Source organism: Gallinula chloropus, assembly GCF_964237585.1.
Source record: "Gallinula chloropus genome assembly, chromosome: Z".
Taxonomy (NCBI): Eukaryota; Metazoa; Chordata; class Aves; order Gruiformes; family Rallidae; genus Gallinula; species Gallinula chloropus.
Genome location: NC_140089.1, coordinates 86,136,201 through 86,148,295, shown reverse-complemented (window position 1 = coordinate 86,148,295; position 12,095 = coordinate 86,136,201). Strand labels below are relative to the sequence as shown.

The window sequence follows — 12,095 nt, the reverse complement described above, 5'->3', positions numbered from 1 at the left end:
CTCTCCCTGAATGTTGAAGATATTCACAGTGTAAAGCTAAGTGCACTGAAGTGGCTTTCTACTCAGGAAAAAAAAAAGGTAATTTAAGCACTTTGCCAGTTCCAAGAGGAGGGCTCACAGATGGCATGTGAACCTACCACTGCGTTGAAGAGCTGGGAATCCGACTCAGACTCACAGCTCCACTGCACCTGTGAAGACCACAACGTTTCATCAACCCACAAGTAGAACAGGATGCATTTTTGGCCAACCTTGTCCTTATCTCTAAGGAGAATGTCTTTCTCTTGTACTTGGAGACTTGTTCCCCACAAACCAAATCTGTTTGTTTAAAGGAAAACCACAATATGGCTGGTAATGCACTGTGCCCCAGTCCAAAAGGGCAGCTCTAACCTTTCAATGTCTCAAACGCAGCACCAAGCAGACAATACATGCTATGGAATAAAGGTTCCTCAGGATGGGTGTTTGCACTCCCACATCTTCCACCACAGGTAAAACTGGGCCTTGGTGGAATGATCACTGGATCACCATGTTCTTCTGTGCACCACAACGGGGCCTTTTCATTGCAAGCATCTCGCAGTGAAGACAGAGCTCAAATACAGGACAGCCTGGTGACACAGAAAGGTGCCCTAGAGTGGCTCCAGCTCTCTGCAGTGGAAGTTCGAAACCTAGGCAGATCTGAAAATGCCTTTCTGGGTCACAAGGTACTTTTATATGGCTTAAGAAAAAAGAGAATACAACATGAAGGATTTATTTTGTGTGGTTTCGGGTGATTTTTTAGGGTTGGAGAGAAGCCTGTCCCAAACCTCAATGAAATAGTCTTCTTCAGTGGGCTTTAACTGCTCTTTAATCAGGCTTTAATTGCCCACAGTGTAAAGACAGTAAATTTAAAAAAAAAGGCACAAAACTATGAAAGCCAGAAGTTTGACTAACTAATAAATTGGTAAAAATAACTATAGAATTTCTATCACAAGCTCACTACACAGTAATTATAGGAGGACTGTGATTGTGCCTTTCCTAGACATCCTAATAATAAACATCAACTTCCTTTGTGCAGCCTGCTTCCTAGCAATATGTGGGGCAAATGCCAGTTCTTATGGTGAGAGAGTCATTCACCATAATCAAGTTGTGGCTAAAATACACTTGTTTGTAAAATCTGCCACAAATATTTTTAAATAATTCATATAGCAAACGTTAGTTGAGCAAATTAAGGCTGGTTATTGCAGTTTTCCTTTAAATATTCTTGCCTTACATAAAAGCTGATATTTATCTCAAAAAAAACCCCAACCCCTTCTAGCATAAGAGGCAAAAAGGCATGTAACCCAGTAAAAGTTGGAAAGCCAAAAAGGTTTTTTTAATGCTCTTTTATTTTTGCTTGCCATACGGTGAACTGTTCTGGAGTATAATATACTGCAAGTAGAATCCACACAAAACCCTCTCCATGGCACTTCAACAAAATTAACAAGAAGACTCACGCCAAAAAAACCCCACAAACCACATCCAGTCTTTCCTCTAATGGAAATGGTCCCTGTGATTTCCTGCCTGCAATCTTAACACAGACACGCGAGGAAGTTTTAAGTATAGAAACCATTAAACCTTATGACATAAGAAAAAGGTAACAGTTTTGTCTAAAGTGTTAAGTAAATTTAAGTGTGGACATAGCTCCAGCACCTGCATAAACAAATTTGTATTTATGTCCTAAAATAGGTGACCAGCTGCAGTCTACAAGAAGGTGTAGTAAGGCTAAGTGGATCTGCCATGCACCGGACCGTAGAGGTGAAAGCACAGCCTAAGTGCAGCAGTGAGCGCAGCCTTACTTTAACAGGGGAGAGAGGTTTGCCATGTCACTTCTAACACAGGCCCCGAGCTGTGGTCTTAATACATTAAAGCAAAGCTGGCCACCTATCTGAAGAGTGTATCTATGAGGTTATCACCATTTTATGGGATTTGACAGCACTGGCAGTTCACATAGGCTTGCAAAGGAAAAACATCTGAAAACTTCAGAATTCAATAGTGGTCCTTCCTCCAATTGACCATTTCTATGCTTTGCTGGCGTGCAAAACTGCACTGAAACCCCAGAACAGACTTTTCAAGTTTACCCACACCTTGTTAGTACACTGCAGTCTTCAAATTTAGTCAGAGCTGCAGTTCTCACGGCTTTTCCCAAGCACTACTCATCTAATTTAGCATGACAGCTGAGAAACGGTGCCAGATGCGTTACAGTTCAGTTTAGAAAACATCCTCTACCTGGTATCTCTGCAGTGACTGTCTTGCTGCTCCCTGAAACTTCATCATCGTCCGACGAGCTCATGCTCGAGTCACAGGTCAGGTCACTGTCACTGGTACTGCTGTCCTGCAGCAGGTTGTACTTCTTGCGAGCGGCCGCCTCCCGCTTCTGCCTTAAGAGCCGGATTCTCTCTCTGTACTTTTGGCTCCGGTGACCTTTCACCTTGGTAACACGACTCTCCTCCTTATGACTAGACTGCCGGTTTTTCTTGGCAGCCATTGTTGAAGTTTCACTTTCAGACCTGGATCTCCTGGACTTCCTCACAACTGCAGCCTCCGGTACAGCAGAAGAGTCTTTCTCTAAGGCAGCTGCAGCTTGACAGGGCTCATTCTCTTCTGAGGAAGACAATGATTCAGAGTCAGCCAAATTCCCACTGGAAGAAGGGGAAAGCATGCGCTGATTCGAAGAGTCACTATCATAAGCTGGTTTATCGCTGTCCGTAGATGCCAGCTGGGACTCCGAGGAATCTCGCCTCAACTCCATCAGTAAGCAAGGCATTGAAGACAGCACAGGCAAGTCTGCTGCACTGGGCACGTTCTGCGTCTTGGTTTGTGTCTCAGGTTCTATAGGTCCACATTCACTTGGCACAGCCTCTTGCTTTTCAGAAGTCTGTGGTGGAATCTCTGAATCAACAAGTTCTTCTGCTTTTCCCACCGCCTCCATCTTCATCTCAGAGCACCAAGGTCTCAAAACATGAAGCACAAGGGCTGGAAGACTCTGTGAATGAGGTGCTGATTGCAGCAACACAGGAGCCTGCACAAGAACAGAACAGTAAGAATAATTTACCAGATTGACACAATTCTGCTCTTCAGAGCATTACCTGAAGAAGTGACTGCTTGCAGTTACAGCCAGTACAGTTCAGTATCACACTGGTTTTCCTCCCAGTGAACTCATCCTGTTACACCAAACTGTTCTGCCTTTTACACATCCATAGAAGATGGCACTGGAATCACATTAAACATGGTTCATGTCACTAGAGTAATTTAAACAGACCAGAAAATAACAAAAAAATATTCCTAAGCTTTTACTTTAGAAAATTTAAATCAATATGTAGTATATAAGCAACGTATTTTGAACTTCTTTACCTATAACTTACTCTAATGGAGAATTTCAGCCTTAACCAACAATGCCAGCCTGAAAATGCCCAGATTTGGCAGCCACCTGCCTGGACAGACCAGAACATAGTTCATCTTCTGTATCTATGAGAAATGTACTTTCAAATGGGACCCTCAAACTTACAAAATCAAGTGTTTTTAAGGCTACTTGCAAACTCACAGTACTGATAGAGCACAGGAGAGATCCAGTCACTGAGCTGAACCTGAGTAGCTGCTGGATGTTAGAGGGCCAGGCTACACACAGCTCCTCTCTGCAGCAGCACCGCTCCGATGGCAGATCCACCTACCAAAGTGGTACTTACACCAAGTGCTGTGACACGATCCTCAATCATCAAGGAGGGGAGGGTTCACAACTTACACACAGCTAAATATTCCCTGTACAGCACAGATCTGCTCTCAGCAGAGAGCCACCCTCCGAGCTGGTGGGTCACCTAAACATTAGTTATCTAATAGGTCACTCAAGTCACCTTCAAGTGCCTCCCTCCCATCCAAGCCCTGGTTGCACAAGAACCTACAGGCTGACCCAGTTTCTCTGAAACCTGCCACAGAAACAGCACCAAATACTAAGGGCTGCAATCAAGAAACAGTATCCACCCACACCAGCATCCTACATTTTACCTCGAGTTACAATTTAATAAATTGCACTGCTTTGCAAGCTGTTTGTCTGATTGATGACTTGCACATTATCAACCCCAAAATACAGGAAGCACCTTCAGAGGAACTCTGGTTTAGAGGTTAATATTTATAATTTTTCCCTGAATTTTCACTTGGAATTCAACAAAAGAAAAATGATCTTTCAATTACCACATTCACTTAAGAGATGAATGGTATGGGAAAAATAATTTATGGTTTCATAAGTGTTGTAAGCAACAAATTTACAGCATTTCAAAAAAAAAAGCATAGGCAAGGAAAAATTAAGACTTGCCCTGTTTAAAAACTGCATTTCTGCATACATTTGAGCAGCCTGAGAAAGCATGGATGGCTCCAAGATATTTTCCTGCACCCCAACAATCTTTCTTCGGTTTCCTGATCCATCCCACACTGCTGGTACCTGCAGGTAACTGCCTGCTGCTTCCCCTCCCCACCTGCAGCACAGAATAAGGGTATTTTCCTGCTTCTAAAAGATGCTGTGAAAAGTCATCCTGTCTGCCCTAACCCACTTTGAAACTTAATTTTTAAGGAATATTAAAATAGAGTTCCTATTAAAATGCTTCCTTCAGGCTAATGAATGAGATGTGGGATGGTGCAAGGGAATTATGAAAATATTTATGGAAGAGAAACACCAGATAAGGGAAAAAAACCCTCAGGTAATATCAGACAATACAAGAAAGATGAAGATGATAACCCCAGGTCTGCTAGATACGAAAAACACCCCACAAAAACCTCCAAGACAGTAAACCCAGGGTTTCACTTTGTCCTGGTTTCTGTCCTTCCTTTTTCCTTCCCTTCCCTCACTCCCCCCTCACTTCTCCCCCTCCTCTTTTCCTTTAAGGAGCAGGCAGCTGTGTGGATCTCAGCTCACAGCTGGGGTAAAATCACAACACACTTAAAGAAATAAAATGCACAGTGTAACACACTGGAACATATCTATAAAGAAAAATGTTGCTCAAAATGATGCCTTGAGTAAAGTTCTCTTGAAAGCAACTTAAAGGAGTAATTTCTGGATATAGTAATTTAATGTAGACAGTAAGTATCACATAAGAACCGATTTACTCCTAAGGCCACAGCAGAGCATCAAGCCCAAAGGATGAAAACAAGTTTTGAGACAAACACATCCCAAAAACATAATAAAATTACTATTTCTACATATTTCATCTGCAAATCTACATTATCAAATGATTTTCCTATTAAGCAGGTAAGGCAGACACAGACTTGCTGATTAAATGACCAGCCAAGAGCTGTACACAGCAGGATATGTATTGTACCTGACAGTGCAACTCCCACCTTCACTCTGGCCATGCAATTTGGGAAGAAAAAAAAAACACCTTTCCCAGGAGTTTTGAAGTGTACATGCAAGGAAAGATACATACAAGAAGAATATTAGCCTGGCTAAAAGAAATGCATTTAAATATTCATAGCAAAAACTGCAGAACAGCTTCTGCACTATTCATGCTTTTAGCCCGGGGACCACCAAGAATGGAGCTCAACACAAAACTAAAGGGCAGCTAAAATTAACTAGAGACTCTTCTTTTCCACAACCACCCAGCTTGGGAGCATCATCTACCTCCCAAATGAGACCACTGCAACAGCTTGCACTTGCTTTTCCATCTCTCTACCAGGCAGAAAAAAAAAAGAGAGATAGATTTCATCTACCACCTTGCCAGTGGTCTACTCAATGACTTAATAAAAAGTCTTCTTACGAAGTAGGATCTTACTCCAACCATGATGCTTTGATCCCTCACAGAGCCACCAGTGAATTGTATTTCAGTGAGAGGGCAGCACAGGGACTGCTAACTTCACAGATGTGAAACTGGTCAACACTGACGTGTGTTTGTGTGGGAAATAAAATACTTGTTCTGATGAAGTGTGTGTACTCTTCAGGTCCCCTGAACTGGCTATTTAAAAAGTCAATAATTTTAGTATTAGTACACACATAAAAAAACTTGGTGTTTACCTCGTTGGAAGACAGTGTGTTTCAGTCTGTTGTGACTCAGACAGACTCTGCTGCAAGGAAGAACAGATAGTTCAAGGGAAAATATCCACACCAAGGACAGCCTTGTCTCAAAGAAAGAAAAAAAAGCCTACTGACTTAGTTCTGCTTGAGGAATTCACAGATCAAAGGAAGACTTTATTGAAAAACTCCCATCCCTTTCTTGCTACTCCCTTTCCTTGTAACAATACTAGAAGAGGTAAGGTCATGGTGATGCTAAAGAGACTAGTTTTTTTTTTACTTGAATGAGAACAGCACAGCACTGGAAAATAAGCTGTGATGCCTGCAGACACAGATGGATACTTCATCACACACTGCTCAGAAATGCCATTCTCCTTCTCCTGATGCACAGATACTGCACTGCTGATTCTGAAAGGCAATTCTGTAAAAACTTCTGCGCTAGATTTTTCCAGAAGGAATGATCTTGTTTACCAGCCACAGCCAGAAAACACCAGTATGATGAAGACACTAAACATTTAACTGCAACTTTACCTGGGAAATAGTTTCAAAGCTTGGACCCTCATGTAAAAGCACATCATTTGTACACTATGAAACCTGCACTTCAGTGAAGAAATCCAGAAGATTTTGAAGGTCTGATTAGCAGGGACAACCCAGAAATTCCCACATCTTGCTGCCATTAACAGGGATGGGTTTTACCCCCTACTCTAGGTCCCACTTGTGACTGTGCAATCAGATCCCCTCCTTTGCACCACAACTGGCTCATCCTTTCTTGGGTAGCTTCACTTAACTAAGCCAACAGAAAATTAAATCAGAAAATCAGTGATATTTCCTGTCTGAGCTGGCAGGAAAAGGAGGGGAGGGAGGACAAGGAATAAGCCATCCCTTTAGGGGAAAAAAAAATAAGAAAACCCTGATTAAAAACTACCTGCTGTTTGGCCTCATCATACCTTGAACTCACAGGTTCTGACAAGAGACAGGACAGGGCACCAAGTGTTTCTTTCACAGTACTATTTGGTTTGGGAAAGTATTTTTTTTAGTATAAAATTAAAAAGCAAAAAAACCCATAATTACACGTCAGCAGCTTCCTAAAAACCACTACAACAGACTGTAAGCTAACAAGTACTGTGTGTAACACCACACAAAGTTGTAACAAAGGTGGCATGCGTGCCCTCTATCAATCAATAACTGGCTACACAAATACCTTTCAGAACATTTCTGTTTGGTTTGCTCTCAGTAAATGTCGTTCTTTATGATTGTCTGTACTGCAATGGCAGAAGGAAACGAGTTTCACCCAGACTTATTGTGAGGTACTGTGTCCCTCAATGAATGCCTGTACCAGTGGACGTCTCAACATTGCTGAAATATTGCATTACTGTTACAATAAGATGATTGTAAAGGGTTAAGGAACTTGCTAACAGGATGGTTTGAAGTGCCACAGTGGTGACCTCCCATAAACAATGTCTCGCTTGAACAACTCTGCCTCACTGATAAAGAAGAATCATCAATTGAGACATAAATTTGAGTCTAACACCATATTTTGAGTAAATAAAATTATTTCTTTGACAAGTTCCAGTCCCCCCATCGGTCTAACGAACTCCTTATCTGTTCATGAATTCCTTGCTTGTCTTGTAATTGGTCATAAATTCAGGCAAAGGATTTCACTGTAGCTAGTTCGAGCTCCCCCTTGTCCTTGAAGATATACAAAACCTGCTGAAACCAAACTTGTAGTTTGTAGTCAAGGGGTAACTGAGTCTGCACAAAACAGAAGGTTACTTGTGGAGATGAGAGGAGCCATCTGACTTCATCCCCACAACCCTCTCAACGACCACCACCAAACAGCAGTGCACAGGAGGAGTTTATGGTCAAACTAAAAGGCAGGATGGAACTACTACACAGGCAGTGGAAGCAGGGACAGGTATCCTGGGAAAAGCACAGGGATGTTGCCTGGTTGTGTAGGGACAAGGTCAGGAAGGTCAAGGCATAGCTGGAGCTGTACTTGGTAAGGGATGCCAAAAGACTCAGAAGGGCTTCTGCAGGTACTTGAACCAGACTTAAAGACAGTGTGCCCCCTGTGATGAGTAACAATGGTGAACTGGTGACAACAGATGAGGAAAAAGCTGAGTTCTCAACGGCTTTTTTGCCTCAGTCTTCACTAGTGACCTCTCTCCTCTGCTCTCAGGCCCTCCCAGGGAGACAGAGAACCTCTCACTGTAAGTAAAGATCACGTTTGTGACCAGCTGGAAACCTGAATGTACACAAGTCCATTGGACCTGCTAAGATGCATCCCAGAGTCCTGAAGGAATTGGCTGATGCAGTTGCCAAGCCGCTCTCCATATCTGAAGAGCCATGTCAGTCAGGTGAAGGTCCCTTCCAACCTCACACATTCTATGATTCTATCCTTCCTGAGCATCTACCACCTTACAGCTCCAGTGCCACTGAAGCCAGTATTTTCATCTGTATCTCAGTGTGTTTTCATATTTATACAGCACTAAGGAGGGCAGGGGTTCCTATTTACATACATTAATATTTCCATCACCAGTGGATTACATTAACCCACACTTACCCATTTCACACAGATGAAATACATCAGAGGTGAGGGAGAAGTGACAAGTGTATACAGCTGATGCCATTCAAACCATGAAAAGAGTCAATTTTTCTTTAACATAAACATGCAGCCAAGCCCATCAAGAACTACAAATCAAACAGCTGACAGCCTACGTGTCTAAGGATGCTGGGTTGGGAAAGGATGGAAGCTGCACACGACCTGGGGATTGAAGGCACAACTGTCCACTTGCTTTAGGTTTGCATGGCAAGGTTTTGGTAATGGTGGGGGCACTGCAAGGGTGGTTCCTGAAAAAAGCTGCCAGAAGCTTCCCACAGTTCTGACAGAGACAACACTGTGGACACAGGAGCCCACACCACAGCAGCTTTGCTGGGGGAATTTGTGTCCCCTGGGAGACCAGGCTGGAGCAGTGTGGTCCTGAAGGTCTGCACCCCATGGACCAGACCATAGGGCAGTTGGTTATGAGCTGAAGGATTCATGTTGGAGAGGAGGAAAGAGCAGCAGAGATTATACATGATGGGCTGACCTCAACCCCTCCCATTCCCATCCCCCTGTGCCACTGGGGGTGGAAGGAGAGAAGCAGGGAGTGAAGTTGAGCCTGTGAAGAAGAGATGTGAAGAGGGGTGGAAGGGGGTGGGGGGGTGGGTTTAAGACCAGGCTGCTCCACCCTGGTCCCCCACAGGGTCACAATTCCCCCCAGTAAAGCTTCTCCAGCATGGGACCCTCTCCACAGGCTGCAGGTCCTGCCAGGAGCTTGTTCCACCACAGGCTTCCCACTGGGTCACAGAGTTCCTCAGGTGTCTCCACCCACTCCAGTGTGGGGTCCTTCATGGGCTGCAGGTGGGATCCCTGCTCCCCACCATCCTCCATGGGCTACAGGGGAATATCTCTCCCATGCTTGGAGCACCTCCTCCCTCCTCTTTCTGCACTGACCCTAGTGTCTACAAAGTTTCTCACACCATCTCACTCCTTTCTCTGGCAGCAAAAGCTGCTCCTCAGGTTTGTTTTTTTTCCTTCTTAACTCTGCTCCCCAGAGCTGCTACCAGCATCACTGATGAACTCGACCTTGGTCAGCCACGGGTACATCCTTGAGCCAGCTGGTGGTGGCTCTGTTGGACCCAGGAGAAGCTTCTGGCAGCTTTTGCTAGAAGTCACCCCTGCAGCCTCCCACCACTATCAAAACCTTAGCAGGCAAAGCCAAAACACCACCATACATTCTTAATTTACTTTCTCAGGTCACACATGCCCATGCACTTAAAACAAGAGATGTGTGACCAACACTCAATTTGGCTCCAGAGAGTTGACTCAGCTCTGTGAGGATGTCTGTGCACAGCGCTGGAGAGCAGGTTTTTCAAAACACTAAGCCACCCCCACATGGGCACCATGTAATTTATATAGTATTCCTTTGAAAATCCTGCCCTAAAGCTGACTCACTGGCACACAATTCTACCCAAGGCAACTTCTGGGAGTGGAGCTGGCTCTTTATCAGATGATTCATCAATCAGGCCCGGCAGCAATCCTAAAGGACAGGACCCTTGGCAAAACACAGGGCAAGAGGATGGGTAAGAGCATTTCAGTGTGAAACAAAAGGAAGGATTAAACTAATGATGTGTTTCAACTGGTTTTGCATAAACAAATGAAGGTTAAAAATAGGCTGCTCCTACCACATGCTCAACAGGCTGCCTATACAAATCACCCAAGACCAAATAAGACACAAGTGTACGTGTTAAAGCAAAGGTTTGTGGAGCATCCTTTGCAACCTGGAAAGGCAAGGCTTCTCATCTTAAACAAGGAGCCATGCTTTACATTTAAACACCTTTTTTGCATTGCAATGCTTAATGCACATGTTCTGCCCCTTCAAAATGAGAGGTAACTACCAGCCATGGGTTAGCTCACAAGCCTGCACACAGGCTTCCAGAAACGTTCATTGGCTGCACTGGAATCCCACACACAAAACCACCCCAAAACCACAGTCCTGGTAAAAATAAATTCATTAGCATATAGATAAAGGCACACAGGGTTGGCTGCACTCATCCTTCTATAAAATCTCATTTCTTTCTCACAGCGAAACTACTTTTTGTTCAGTGGCTTAGTGCACAGCAATTCACAGCCAATGATGCCCTCTACTCTAGAAATTAGAGGGAGCATATTTTTATTACTTCGCATTTCTAATATTCAGGCTGCTCTCTTAAGATTTTTCATTATTCTTGCACCAAGGCTGGTGTCAGAAATCAAGGCTAGGACAGCCACACTTCATTTCTCTTTCTCTCTGCCACCTATTAGCTTGTGGATCACACTGCTGAGGATGGTCCTATGGGTGTACCACCTTTTCCTAAGGCATATTTTGTCACTTTACCCATCTATCCCTGTTGCTCAAAGGAAATGTATTCTGTGCTTCCTCTGCTGGTTCATGCTGTTCAGTATGAACAGACCTCTCTCTCAGGAAATGCAGGTCTGTTGTTCCACCATGGTCAATAAAGTAACCCTCACAGAAAACCATGTTTTAAACTGCTGGGGAATAACAGTGAGAGATAAATCGTGATCCTCAGAGCACTGGATTTCTTTCTATTAAGAGCATTCACCTGAAATATCCTGAAAGTAATTACACATTTCGTTACCTGCTAACAGCTCCAACTGGTAGCTCAGGACAGCTGCAATGTAACTTCAAAGCAGTAAAGTCACCCCACCCAGTACTGCAGAACTCCTTCAAGGAGGACTTGTGCCCATCTCCTACAAAAATCAAAGCTGGTCCATCACAGATACAGATGTATCTGGCTACTGCTGTTGTTTGGAAATCTGGAAGTGTCCATGCATGCCCTGGGATGCAGCTCCAGGAGCCTGTAACTCCATATGCAGTCCAGTGCTGCTGCAGAGAGGTGGAAGCACCTGGCTGCTGGGCCCATGAGCACCCACCACGTTCCTGTGTGACTCAGCTTCCCAGGAGAAAGCTGCTCACCTCACCACAGGGCTAGCAGGCTGAAGGAGACCAGAGTTAAGGTCCAGAAGGAAAACAAGGTGACCATCTTACACAACAGACAGCAGGCCTGTAGCAAGGGAGAGCGGGGGGCTATTCCACCTGATCTTGTGAAACACCACTCCACAGACTGCACAGCCCTTGACATCAGGAGCACAGACACCCTCAGCAGATTAAAGAGCTGTTCTCACAAATTCTGTGCCACTAACAGTGCTGCCCAGGCTGCCCCATGGGCACTTCTGCAGCAGGCAAAGGGAGATGCCACCAGCATTTCCTCATCTCTTAGAGCAATTAAAAGCTCAAGACACTGAACTAGAAGAGGTGTGGACTTGTGACAGCCATTTAGGATAGCAGAAATAAAGTGACTCCACAGTCAGTAACTACTCTATGATCAGACCTTTTTACACAGGACATGAACAAAACCATCCCCCAGGTATTTCAAAGCTGCAATAACCTGTGGCCAGCAGGTCAAGGGAGGGGATTCTGCCCCTCTGATCCACTCTGGTGAGACCCCACCCACTGTGCTGTGTCCGGTTCCAGAGTCCCCAGCA

At 44.3% G+C, this 12,095-nt stretch overlaps 1 protein-coding gene across 2 annotated transcripts in view; it reads right to left on the bottom strand.

Annotated features, from left to right (window-relative positions):
• ARK2N (arkadia (RNF111) N-terminal like PKA signaling regulator 2N) overlaps positions 1 to 2,959 on the bottom strand; it is a gene marked incomplete at both ends in the record, with an annotated part of 28,249 nt that extends 25,290 nt beyond the window's left edge. The window contains one exon of one of the 2 annotated variants that reach the window (XM_084278136.1): positions 2,242 to 2,959. In XM_084278136.1, coding sequence (XP_084134262.1) covers positions 2,242 to 2,950 — 709 coding nt within the window. The remainder of the gene's footprint in view (positions 1 to 2,241) is intronic. The other variant, XM_084278135.1, reaches the window with a different exon arrangement.
• Between the last annotated feature and the right edge of the window lie 9,136 nt (positions 2,960 to 12,095).